General features: G+C 42.2%; 1 protein-coding gene across 2 annotated transcripts in view; it reads left to right on the plus strand.

Annotated features, from left to right (window-relative positions):
• The window catches only part of ARHGEF28 (Rho guanine nucleotide exchange factor 28), a 143,415-nt gene that overhangs the window by 41,512 nt on the left and 89,808 nt on the right, over window positions 1-12,095 (plus strand). For both annotated transcript variants that reach the window (XM_035099489.2, XM_060280226.1), the window contains exons 5-7: window positions 6,942-7,125; window positions 8,590-8,770; window positions 11,566-11,638. In XM_035099489.2, coding sequence (XP_034955380.2) covers window positions 6,942-7,125; window positions 8,590-8,770; window positions 11,566-11,638 — 438 coding nt within the window. The remainder of the gene's footprint in view (window positions 1-6,941; window positions 7,126-8,589; window positions 8,771-11,565; window positions 11,639-12,095) is intronic.

Genomic DNA, 12,095 nt, shown 5'->3' on the forward strand with positions numbered 1-12,095 from the left:
TAGGTAGAATGTAGGACTGTGAAGTGCAAAAGAGGAAATGAGAGTGGCAGAAATAGTAGTAAATGGGATTTGCATTTGCTGTGGATCATTCAGACACGGGCCAACCAAGCAAGGAACATCAGTGGAAATATTCCCAGTGTTAAAGAAAGCACTCTTATAAGAATTCTTGGGACGGGGTATTAGCAGATTGAGGATGACCTGAGGTATATATGTGACATACCAGCCTGCCAGATCTGCTGTTTTGTGGTTAGCTGCTTGGGTTTGTATGATCTAGGAAGACCACGTACAAGGCAGTTGCATCCTTCATGGCTCAGAGGCAACATATGATGCTGGTGGCCAATTTAGATTCAGGTCCGTGGAAGGAGCCTGGCGAAGAGCATCTGCTAAGTCCATAGCTATGAGATCTGAGTGCCAACTTCTGTTGTTCGTCGCGGATTAGTACAAAATTAATGGCTCCACCGAGACAAGGCTGTTGACATGTTTTCTTAGGTTTAATTACTAGCTGCTCAAAAGTAATTATTTTGGCACAAATACTTTGATGTTCTAATCAGCATTACTTCTGCACTCCGAAACTGGAAAAAAGAATGTGAATTGGCTCAAATAAATGGAGGGTGTGAGGAAGCGTGGATAATATATACAGTACTCTACTTCGTCCCCTTTGTGTAAATAAAGGCTTTCATCTTGCAAATGTTTATCTTTATAAAAGGCCATGCTGTTTATAGTGGATTGTTCTCTCTCTCTCTCTCCTCTCTCCCCCCCCCCTTGGCAAATGTGTCATTCTAAACAGGGGTGGCCAACTGTTTTTCTGTTAAGGGCAGTGGTCAGCAACCTTTTTCAGCCATGGGCCGGTCCACTGTTCCTCAGACCATGTGGTGGGTCAGACTGTATTTTGTGGGGGAGGGAATGAACGAATTCCTAAGCCCCACAACTAACCCAGAGATGCATTTTAAATAAAAGGTAAAAACACGCTGATTCCTGGACCATCCATGGGCCGGATTGAGAAGGCAATTGGGCCGCATCCGGCCCATGGGACTTAGGTTTCCTATCCCTGGTCAAGGGCCATATATCTGGGATAATCTTATCAGGCTTACATGCTAGTAGTGAATGGAGCCAGAGAAAATGATGGGTAGAACCCGGTGTGTGATGAATTAACTAATCTGGAACATAGGCTGCCCGCCTTCAATTTTCAACATGGCTACCTCAGCTCAGAATCCCCAGTTTTAGTCAGGTTTATCCAGCTCTACCTGGATAGCTCAGTTGGTTAGAGCATGGTGCTGATAATGCCAAGGTTGCAGGTTCGGTTCCCATATGGGACAGCTGCAGGGGGTTAGAGCAGATGATCCTCAGGGTCCCTTCCAACTTTACAATTCTATGACTCTATGATTTTTCATAACAGATTGAGGTTGAATCCTGACAAGATAGAAGTACTGTTTGTGGGGGACAGGAGGCGGGCAGGTGTGGAAGACTCCCTGGTCCTAAATGGGGTAACTGTGCCCCTGAAGGACCAGGTGCACAGCCTGGGAGTCATTCTGGACTCACAGCTGTCCATGGAGGCGCAGGTTAATTCTGTATCCAGGGTCTATCAGCTCCATCTGGTACGCAGGCTGAGACCCTACCTGCCTGCGGACTGTCTCGCCAGAGTGGTGCATGCTCTAGTTATCTCCCGCTTGGACTACTGCAATGCGCTCTACATGGGGCTACCTTTGAAGGTGACCCAGAAACTACAACTAATCCAGAATGCGGCAGCTAGACTGGTGAATGGGAGCGGCCGCCGAGACCACATAACACCGGTCTTGAAAGATCTCCATTGGCTCCCAGTACGTTTCCAAGCACAATTCAAAGTGTTGGTGCTGACCTTTAAAGCCCTAAATGGCCTCGGTCCAGTATACCTGAAGGAGCATCTCCACCTCCATCATTCTGCCCGGACACTGAGGTCCAGTACCGCGGGCCTTCTGGCGGTTCCCTTGTTGTGAGAAGCCAAGTTGCAGGGAACCAGGCAGAGGGCCTTCTCCGTAGTGGCACCCGCCCTGTGGAACGCCCTCCCATCAGATGTCAAAGAGAAAAACAGCTACCAGATTTTTAGAAGACATCTGAAGGCAGCCCTGTTTAGGGAAGCTTTTAATCTTTAATCGATTATTTTATTCTTCTGTTGGAAGCCTCCCAGAGAGGCTGGGGTATAAATAAATTATTATTATTATTATTATTATTATTATTATTATAAGTTGCATTGGGCTTGATGGGATTACCCTCAAATAAGTATACAGGTGATCTTCTTCATATGACAGGCCCAGGGCTGACCCAAGATGTTTTGCTGCTGTAGGCAAAATGCCCTGATTGCCCCCCCCCCCCGCTTCACTGGCACCTCCCTGGCAGATCCTGGTTCCTCATCATCGAATCCTCACTGCTTCCAGCCCTGTCACTCCAACTGTACCATCACCCCACCCTACGCTGCTGCCAGAATTGAATAGCAGCAGCAGCAGGGAGTGCAGAGGGGGCTGTGTTGGTGGCATGGGTGGGGCTGGCAACAGCACATTGGAGGGTGTGTGGAGGAGGTCAGATCTGCACGTGGCTCTCTCTTGCCTAATGCATGGGCTGCCCCTGGGCCGACCAGTGCAGCTGCTATCCTAGAAAGCAAGTGAAATGAATTCCTTTCTGACTTCAGTGTGCTATGCACAGAGACACATGCATGGGTAGGGAGAAATACCCCCTTTCCCCAAGGCATACTGCCAGGAAAAAAGGTTTTTTAAAAATATTTTCTCTCTCTAATAAAACACTACTCACAATTTCTTTGAAACAGTTTTAGAAGCCAAGATAAATGGGGGATAAATGACCCAGAAGGGAAGAAGGGGTGTAATGGAAGAATGGGGCAACTTCAGGAGGTTTGTGCAGGGCCCGTAAATGGAGACTGGGCATTAGGTTGCCCACATAGGTCCCTAAACATCTCACCAGATGCATTTCTGCCATTTTGAATACCAACATAAAAACCTTTCAAAATAAAATGACTTATTGCTGGCATGCAAACTTATAGCCTGTTCTCATAGCAAACCATTCAGACGACCTGTTTGCTGCGAGCAATGAGGAAAGGCAGCCAACTACAAGGAGCAGCGTCTCGGTAGTAGGTTGGGTGCCTGTAGAATCTGTGGGTTAAATAATGTCCAGATTAAAAATCTGTTATTGGATGGGTACAGCCTGTCAACACAGTCTGAAGGAAAGATTTAAGCCTGGAACAAGTGGGAGCTGTCAGCCTGCTGTGATGTCTTGTCTTCTCTCCAAGACACATCCAGAGTTTTCAGCTTCCTTCCTGGAAATGAATGAGCTACAATCATCCAGGGAAATCTTAGTCACTTCTGTCAGGAGAAATATTTGTTTGGTTTTCAATTGTGTTGGGCAGGGGAAAGGATTCAGGTGCAAGAAAGAATAGAAAGGTTTGTGTAATGGGTTAAACAGACTGGTTTTTGAGCTGATATTATCACTTGAATTGTATATTTTGGCTACAGGCTTGAGAAATGATGCAAAGCAACGTCTAGCTACTAAAGCCTTGCCTGGCTGCACACTGCCTTGCAGTGTCTCCAGCCCTCTATAATAAGAAGTGGCTGGTTTTATTTTCCCAAGGAACTGTTTGATGAGAAACAGTGCTTTGAAATGGGGAACCCTCCAGCTTTCCAAAATGATTATTTCTGTTTTTACTTTTTACTTTTACTCACCGCCAGCTCCGAACTGCTGCCTCGTTTTGTGGTAACTTTCACTGAATCTCTTATAGTTTTGATGCAAATGTACTTTGCAGGTGCCTGGAAATTTATTGATCAAGGGGACTTGGGCTGCTATACTTCTGTCCTGGAATTTGCAATAGTTTCTAGGTCAGTACTTCCCAATTGGTGGTCCGTGGACCCCAAGGGGGTAACCCATGTAACCCACCCAGGGCATCTGTGGCACATTCACTTAACAAACATGACCAAAGACATATCAAAATTTTCAAAAGTAGTGGTCCACTGGCTTGGCTTTTGAGAAACAGGGGGTTCGCAGTACTTAGCAAATTGGGAACCACTGCTATAGCTAGCTTAAAGTCACCCTGAAATGAACAGTCTGACTAAAGGCCTTTCAAGACTGGAGTCTGTAAACCAACAGTGTGTTCCCCAGGTTTCCTGAGTGAGGGATATGGCGATGAAACCAGGTGTAAACTGTGATTCCTTGTTGGTACTGCAGAATACATGGCTGGAATGGACGCAATATAGAAACGAATACAGGCATACCTTGGAGAAATTGCGGGTATGCCTGTAATGTAAAACAATTAATTTGTGTTCTGTTAACTTTCTGGATGTTCTTTTAGATATGCAGTTTTCTTTCATAAAAGTTGAGAGTGGGTTCTGTTTGGTTGGAAAACCAGGTTTGATGGATGATTTGTGTTATGTCCATGGAATACATATGAAAAGACCCATATGCTAGACTTAACCTTATTTGACTGCAGTTTTTATCTGGCTTGCTTTACAAAGGCATAATACAATATAGTTGAAAAGGCAGTGGCACAGTGCCAAAGAGAGAGTGTTGAACGGTGTGCATGGATAAGAATAAAATTTGCCCTTTCGTTTCCCATGTATTGTGTTTGTAACGTCACTGTTACTGTTAATATTAGCACATGCCTATTACACTGGTTACAAGGTCAGCTTGCAAAAGCTCCTTATTTTTCACAGAAGCTTTGGTTACTAAGCTATATAATTGGGAGGGAAACACATGTACAGTTTCACTATTGATACCTATAATTTCTTATAATAACCGAGGAACTGCCCCATAACATAGCTGGGAGACATGGAAATTTAAATATTGCTGTACCTAGGAAAGCACAGAACATATCTGCAGTCAAAATTAAACAAAGGAATATGTTACATTGCACCTTACTTTTGAGATTGTTGTTATGTTTGCAGTGTTAACCACCTCAATCGTGCAAAGCTAATACATGAATCAGCAATGACCAATGGTAACTGTCTCATGCCTAAGTTGATACCGTGCACTTCTGCCAGGAAAGGCTGATAGTGGGGTGCTTAACTCAAAGGGGTGCCTTTGCGGTTGGTTTTCCCCATTTTGAAGTTATTCTGCATTCTAAATCCACAAAGACCTATCCCATTAGCCTGTGCTATGTTCCTGGCTTCAGTGTGGGAGCTTGGGGTGAAGTTCGGCATCTAGCCCTAGTGGAATTTCATTGCTCTTGACACAAGTCTATTGTGCGAGCCTCTATGCTTCCCATTCAGCTTCCTGGGCCTCAGGCCATGCTTGCAAGTGGAGGGCTAAAAGGACACAGGCAGACAGAGCAGAATGAAAAGAAGCATATGGTCCACTATTCGTTGTACACCACCAGTTGGGCAACCCTGATTTAGCATTGTAAACAGTGCAGAAGCCTCAGGAATGCAAGAGCCAAGAAAGATGCAAGAACGGAGCCTTAGAGACCGAGGAAGGACTCATTGGACAAGTTAAAGTGTCAGATTACTTGGTACTTACATGCAGAACAAGGACAGCCCACCAAACTAATTTGGTTGAAGGCTGGGATAGGAGGCATTAGGGAAAACAGCACCGAGTTGCCAGCTAATGTTGACATGGGTGTTTTTAATTTTAATAAATAAGTGGCCCCTTTGTTCTATATAAAGAGCAAACAATGAATATAATGAACTCTTATGAAGAGGAAAAAGGAAGCATTCTCAACAAATGCAGTATAAATTATAACTGACTCTAGTTAAATATCTCATCCTAGAGTTATTGTGGTCCCATACACCCACTGAAGTGAGTGGGAATCTTGGAAGAATGAAGAATGGGCACAATTACATGCTTGCCTGTGGTGTTATGTTCCTCCCACCCCTCTCATTGGCTGTTATTAACTTCTTTCTCTTAGGCTTTTTTTTACATACCTAACTCTGCCAATGTGATTTGAGGTGGTGCAGAGCAACTTTTTTTCCTGCCTCAGGTGTGCTGATTGGGTTGCAGCACCTTCTTGATTTGTGTACATGTGGCAAAAACCTCTAGGTGGTATCTAGTTGTGTCCCTCTGTTCACAGAAGGCTCTTTAGTCCAGTGGAGGTTTCTGTGAATGGAAGTAGGAGAAGCCATTTTTTTTTATAGGGTGGGAATGAAGCGTCCACTGCACCCTCCCAAAATCTATTCCGGTAACTCCACAGAACAATTGGGATAGAGCTACAGCAGAAAGGGGTGATCGTGAAAATCACATTCCTCATCCTTCTGCCCATTGATGTCTCTGTTAGAGGAAAGAGTCTTCTATGGTTGTGTAGACACAACTGGATACAAATCTTTGTAAAGTTGCCAGGTGTTTGCTAGTTTAAATGTAATGTATTTGCAACTGCAGTTTCAGTACAGTGAACCCGCAATTTATGTGCACTTACTGTATTTTTCTGTGTATAACCCCCCCCCCATGTATAAGACGCCCCCTATTTTGGGGGACTCAGAATTAAGAAAATGGGGGAGATTGCCCCTGTGTATAAGACTACCCCCTTTTAACATTATTTTTTAGTTAAAAAACCCCCTAGTCTTATACATGGAAAGTACGGTAACTTACATGCATTCAGCAATAATAATAATAATAATAATAATAATAATAATAATAATAATAAATTTATTATTTATACCCTATCCATCTGGCTGGGTTTCCCTAGCCACTCTGGGCGGCTTCCAACAGAAAAATGAAATGCTTGGCAATTAAAAAAAACCAAGTGGAAAGGGGATGGAAAGGCGGTGGCTGTACTCAGTGATGTTCTCAAGTCTCCCAGCAAAATAGGAATACAACAGAGCATGGAGATTCTGTATATGTGGAATTTTATTTTTATAACTACTCTGGGTCTCAGTAGATGCTTGTTGTTCGATTGAAACATGCAAATGATCAATTAAAAACAAACAAACCCTGAGTTGATTTCTTATGCATTCATGTGCATTTTTAAATTTTAGAATCTAAATGCAAAGAAACACTTCTTCATCTCGCAATGAGACTGGGGTTGGTTAAACTTTCCCAGTTCCTGTTATGCCAGCCAGGTGGGACAGTTGCAATCACTCTACCTAATGAAGATGGGTTCACACCTTTGGACTTGGCTTTACAGAATGGGCACTTGAGGCTTGTTGAACTCATTTCCAGGTAAGTGGTATGCCTTCATGTGAGTTTTTTATGCTATGGGCCAGATTTAATAGCTTCTTTCATGTGTATGCTTCTTTCATGTTCAACCAATACCTTGGATTGGATACTAAAATGAAACAAGTATAAAAATGAGAAGGGGGGAGATCCCATCCTAGTCACAGTTGGAAACAGGGCAGACAAAGAAGGGGTATCAAAGAAGAGGCAGATGAGGTTAATTTTAGGTTAATCCCCTAGCAAATGTGCTTGATTTGCACTGCATTTATTTTCACATGTTTCTACAGGAAATTTAGAGGGGTTTTTTATGGACACTTTCTCACTACGATACATGGATAAATGGATTGGATTTTTAAATTGCATTATCAGCTCTTAGCATCTGATGAAGTAGACCAGGCATAGGCAAACTCCGGCCCTCCAGATGTTTGGGACTACAATTCCCATCATCCCTGACCACTGGTCCTGTTAGCTAGGGATGATGGGAATTGTCGTCCCAAACATCTGGAGGGCCAGAGTTTGCCTATGCCTGAAGTAGACTCTTAGTCTATAAATGGTTATGCCAAGTTGACATTTCTTAGCCTTTAAGGTGCTATTAAGACCCTTTCATTTTATTGCAGCAGATTAGCATTATGTTTGCTAGCCTGTCTCACAATCTTACCCTACTGACTACTCTGTTATTATACAGCTCTTTTTGTCACTTTATGTTGTCTCCTTCCGTTTCTATCCAGTCCTCTCAGCTGTTCACAAAATACATTGGGACAGAATAGTTTTTAGGCTCCATGCAATGTATTGCTGCTGATTTGGTCTGCCACATATTTGCCTCTGTCCACTGGTAAATCGTCACATGACACTGTTAGGAAACATATACAAAACACACACATAGAAAAACAAGAAAAGTAATTTAGTTGCTCCCTCCCCCACTCTTTCAACAACATTGCTCTTTTATTTCTGGCTTTGCACAGTACACAGTTTGTATGAGACGTTATCCATACTTTTATTTGCATGAGAAAATGACTTAATTCTGTTATCACACATGTTGTTCTGAATGTCTCACTTGTTTGGAACATTCAAACAATGCTGTATTCCCTCAAGACTCTCTGTTGTGCACTGCAATATGCTAATAAGCCTCCTGGCTGCCAGTTCAGCTTGATTGCTGTAAATGGCAATGTTCATGTGAAAGTGAGATGCGTCTTCTCACAAATAATAGAGAAAACCAGGCGTCAAACCTCCTATTATTTTATTCTGTTAGGGTAAAGGTCAGTTTGTGGGTTCATGGGGAAAGGTTTCCTGGAAAAACAGTGCTCGCTGTGGTTCCTTCATGCTATTTTGGCCTGAGATTTTTTGCCATGAATAGGTTATAGCCACTGAAAAGGTGGAAGCCACGGAGAGCGAGGAGTTTCATGCCTTTTGCATTACATGCCTCCTGAGCTTTGCACTCTTCTTTTAATCTATTGAACGTGTTGTTTTCAGGAGGCAGCCCAGCCACCCATCTGAGATTTCTAAAGTGGAGCTTGGTGAGGCTGCTCTCCTACAATTTGCTCATTCATCAGGAACTCTGACACTGACGCTTAATCGCACGTCAGACCATTTGCTAGAATCTGATGTTCAGCTCTTCAGGAAATATTTATGGGATAGAGCTTTTCTGCACAAGGTAAGTGCCAAAACAGCAGTACACAGAAGTGTATTTTTATTTTTGTAGAATTTTTAAAGATTTGTTTATTCACATATGATAGTTGAATTGCTCTTCCTGGTAGAAGTTTGCTCCTGTGATTTTTTTGCACAGTGTGCTGCAGGGAACTAGGCAAAGAGACAGATTCCTTGCTGGTTTCTTCTTTGACCCAGAGACAATAGTGGTGGAGACTTCCATACCTGCTGTTATGTTAGACTTCCTGGAAGATTCATTGACACTTTTGGCCTTAAACTTAGCACTTATTGCAGAGGGAAGAGAGAGCATAATGTTGGATGTTTGTCAGTCTCCACTCCTTCTCCTTGCAAAGCTGGGAGAAGGAAAGCAATAACGAGCAAGCATTTCATAGCTTGTTACATGGATGCTCATTGAGAGGCTTTTTGCAACACATCCTAGGCAAGTAAACAAATGGTAATTCATGAGGCTGTGGCCCAATGTTTACCTTTGCAACATTTTAATTGTAATATAAAATACATTAAAAACAATTGGCTTCTGTGATTTCTTGGGTTGCAATGTATCCTCAAATCAGAACAGATGAGATTTCTGTTGTCGTCAGGTACAGTGACTTAACTGTGTGTTCTCCCTTCCTCTTGTCCCTTAGATGTGGGGAAACCCTGCTTGTAGACTTGGGCCATGAGATGTGTTAACTAGTTAAGTTACAAACATGTATGTGTGGAGCCTGAATGCAATGGCCATTGATTCCAGTTGAGAGCCTGATTTTCTCTGGACTGCCATATCTATCTACACTGGCACAGATCTTTCCAATTGGAACAGAAACGAAAAGCAATAAAAAATTCATAATAAACAGTTCTATGAAAATAGACTACTGTAGATGCAGATTTTTTCTTGGGTACCGTGGTAAATATCGAAACAGCTGTTGGCAGAGAGTATAACTGCAGCATAGCTGAAAATGTTGCTAATGGAAGGCTGAGGAGTTGGTATGCAATTTACCACTCTTGCCCCTCATGTACATAAAGGGGGCAGCATGCATATTTTAAGAAAAAGAGCTGCACTATGCCCTAGCCAGCAATATGACTTCTACAATACAGTTCAAGAAAATTAGTAGGAAATGTCTGACTGAGTCCACAGTACAAAGAATAAACAGGATGTCCTGGGCAGACAAGCAGCAAAGGCTGCTCAGAATTTGGAAGAGAGAGATGGTAAATAAACACTCATTTGGCTGCCTAAGTTTAAGAGTGCCCCTGAGAAAAAGCTGGCAGGAGCTGGGAGAATCAGGTAGAAATGGGTTTGGGATAGAATAGGCAAAGAGGATAGGACATGAATGGGGAAATTGTAGCTCTCCAGATATTGCTGGAATACAGTTCTCATCATCCTTGAATATTGGCCATATCAGAGATATTTGGAAAACGATGCCATGTATTTCATTTGTTTGTTTGTTTGTTTATTTAAAGTATGTGTTTACCACCTCTTCATTGCCATAGGAGGGGTGTACCAGATCCAAGCGATCTGAATCTACCTGACTTCCAGCAAAGTACGTGTCTCAAATAAAGCACATTTTTAGCATTCCCAAATTAAGTTTTCCCCATCTTCCCAAACATTATACCATTTTAAATAATAAAAGTAATGCGACGAGTGGCCCAGACATGCCAAATGAGGCCTCCTTTTAAGGAAGCAAGATCTGGTGCAACACACTTTCTTCTTTTTGCTCCTCGGAGTGAAGATGGCTGGAAAGGCTTCAAAGAGAGTGTGTGTTTTCAGGGCTTTATGTAACTATGGTGGTTGCGTCCCTCAGTTTTGAATAGAACGCCAGTTGTGCTTTCATCCTTGTTCGTCCTCAACTTGTAAATAAACAGATTTACACAGAAATCCTGATGAAGAATCCAGTCTTTCCAGCCAAAAGGGAAAGCTGCCTTCCAAAGGCATTAACTTTCCCTCACTCAGGGATGGAGAGACTAATGGCCTTTTGCTGGCAAATGGACAAGGGCCAATACTGCTATTGTACAAACTTTTTAACTGATTAAATTCATATCCATTCCTATGATATGAATGGGTTAATTAATTTGTGGGGCTCCTGGGGAAGCCATAGAGAACTAACAAAATTTGCAGCATCCTTGTAAAATTACTTACTTGCATTCTTTGTTGGAAGTTTTAAAGTACTTATTTATTCATATATTTAAATTCGAAGTAGATCAAAATAGGAGCTGGAATCATATTGACATAGCTTGTCTTTTTAACTATTGCAGTCTGGCTATCATTACATACAGTTCTTATAACATGACATTTGGCCACAGGTGAATGGCTATAGCTCAGGGGCAGAGCTGCTGCTTTGCATGCAGAAGGTTCCAGGTTCAGTTCCTGGCACTTCCCAGTAGGGCTAGGAAGGATTTCCTGTCTGGAGCCCTGGAGCTGCGTTGCTAATCAGTGTAGTCAATACTAGGCAAACTGTCAGTCTGACTCTGTAAAAGGCAGCTTTCTGTGTAAGTTTTTTTTTGCTCTTAACTCCAGTGAGGTTACCACCTCACTGCCACGGCCTTCTGGAGCATGTTAAAAGTATTATTCTCTGAATTTGCTTTGCGTATGTGATATTGGAGATACAGTTTGTTTTATCTAAAATTTATTCAGTATGTGTACAACCAATATATATATATTTTCATTTTGTTTCCTGTGCTTTTAAGATTTTATGGTATCTTGCTGACATTTTGTTGTTACCCACCCTGAGGTCTTTGGATTAAAGGTGGGATGTGCATCTCTAAATAAATAAATAACAAGATGATTGTTTATTTTATTTTATTTTAAAGAATCTTCCTCCAAAGCAAGCTGAGACCTTGAAAAGAGTGCAGATGCCTTGCAATTCTACAGCTTCTGAAGAAGGTACTGGTTTTTCTGTCCTTACTGTGGAATTTTCACAAATTAGGTGTGCAAAATACATTTGAAATCATTTTGTTTCATGTGCAGCCAGAAAACTGTTCAGTACATAGGCAATGTGGGGTGAAAGCAATCTCATGAGTAAATGTCAAGGTGCTTGCTGCTGTTGAACTGAATAGCTTTTAATAATTTGACTGCAGGATGGTTACAAGGAAGAAAGGAGAACAGCGTTATAAAGCACTTTGTGTATAGAAAAGATTTAAAAAGTCATTAGAATATACATTCTATAGAGAAAATTAAGTTTCCTGAAGCTGACCAGGTGTTGAACACTGTGATATAACTGATAAGATTTGTTAACTATGACCCAGTCCCAGTTGAGGGGACCAACATAGGTGTCTGAGTGCAGATCATCCTAGTATATGAGCAAAAAAAGGTGTGGGAAAGAGAGGGGGAAGAGAATCTC

The sequence above is a fragment of the Zootoca vivipara genome, chromosome 11 (genome assembly GCF_963506605.1).
Source record: "Zootoca vivipara chromosome 11, rZooViv1.1, whole genome shotgun sequence".
NCBI classification, from domain to species: Eukaryota; Metazoa; Chordata; class Lepidosauria; order Squamata; family Lacertidae; genus Zootoca; species Zootoca vivipara.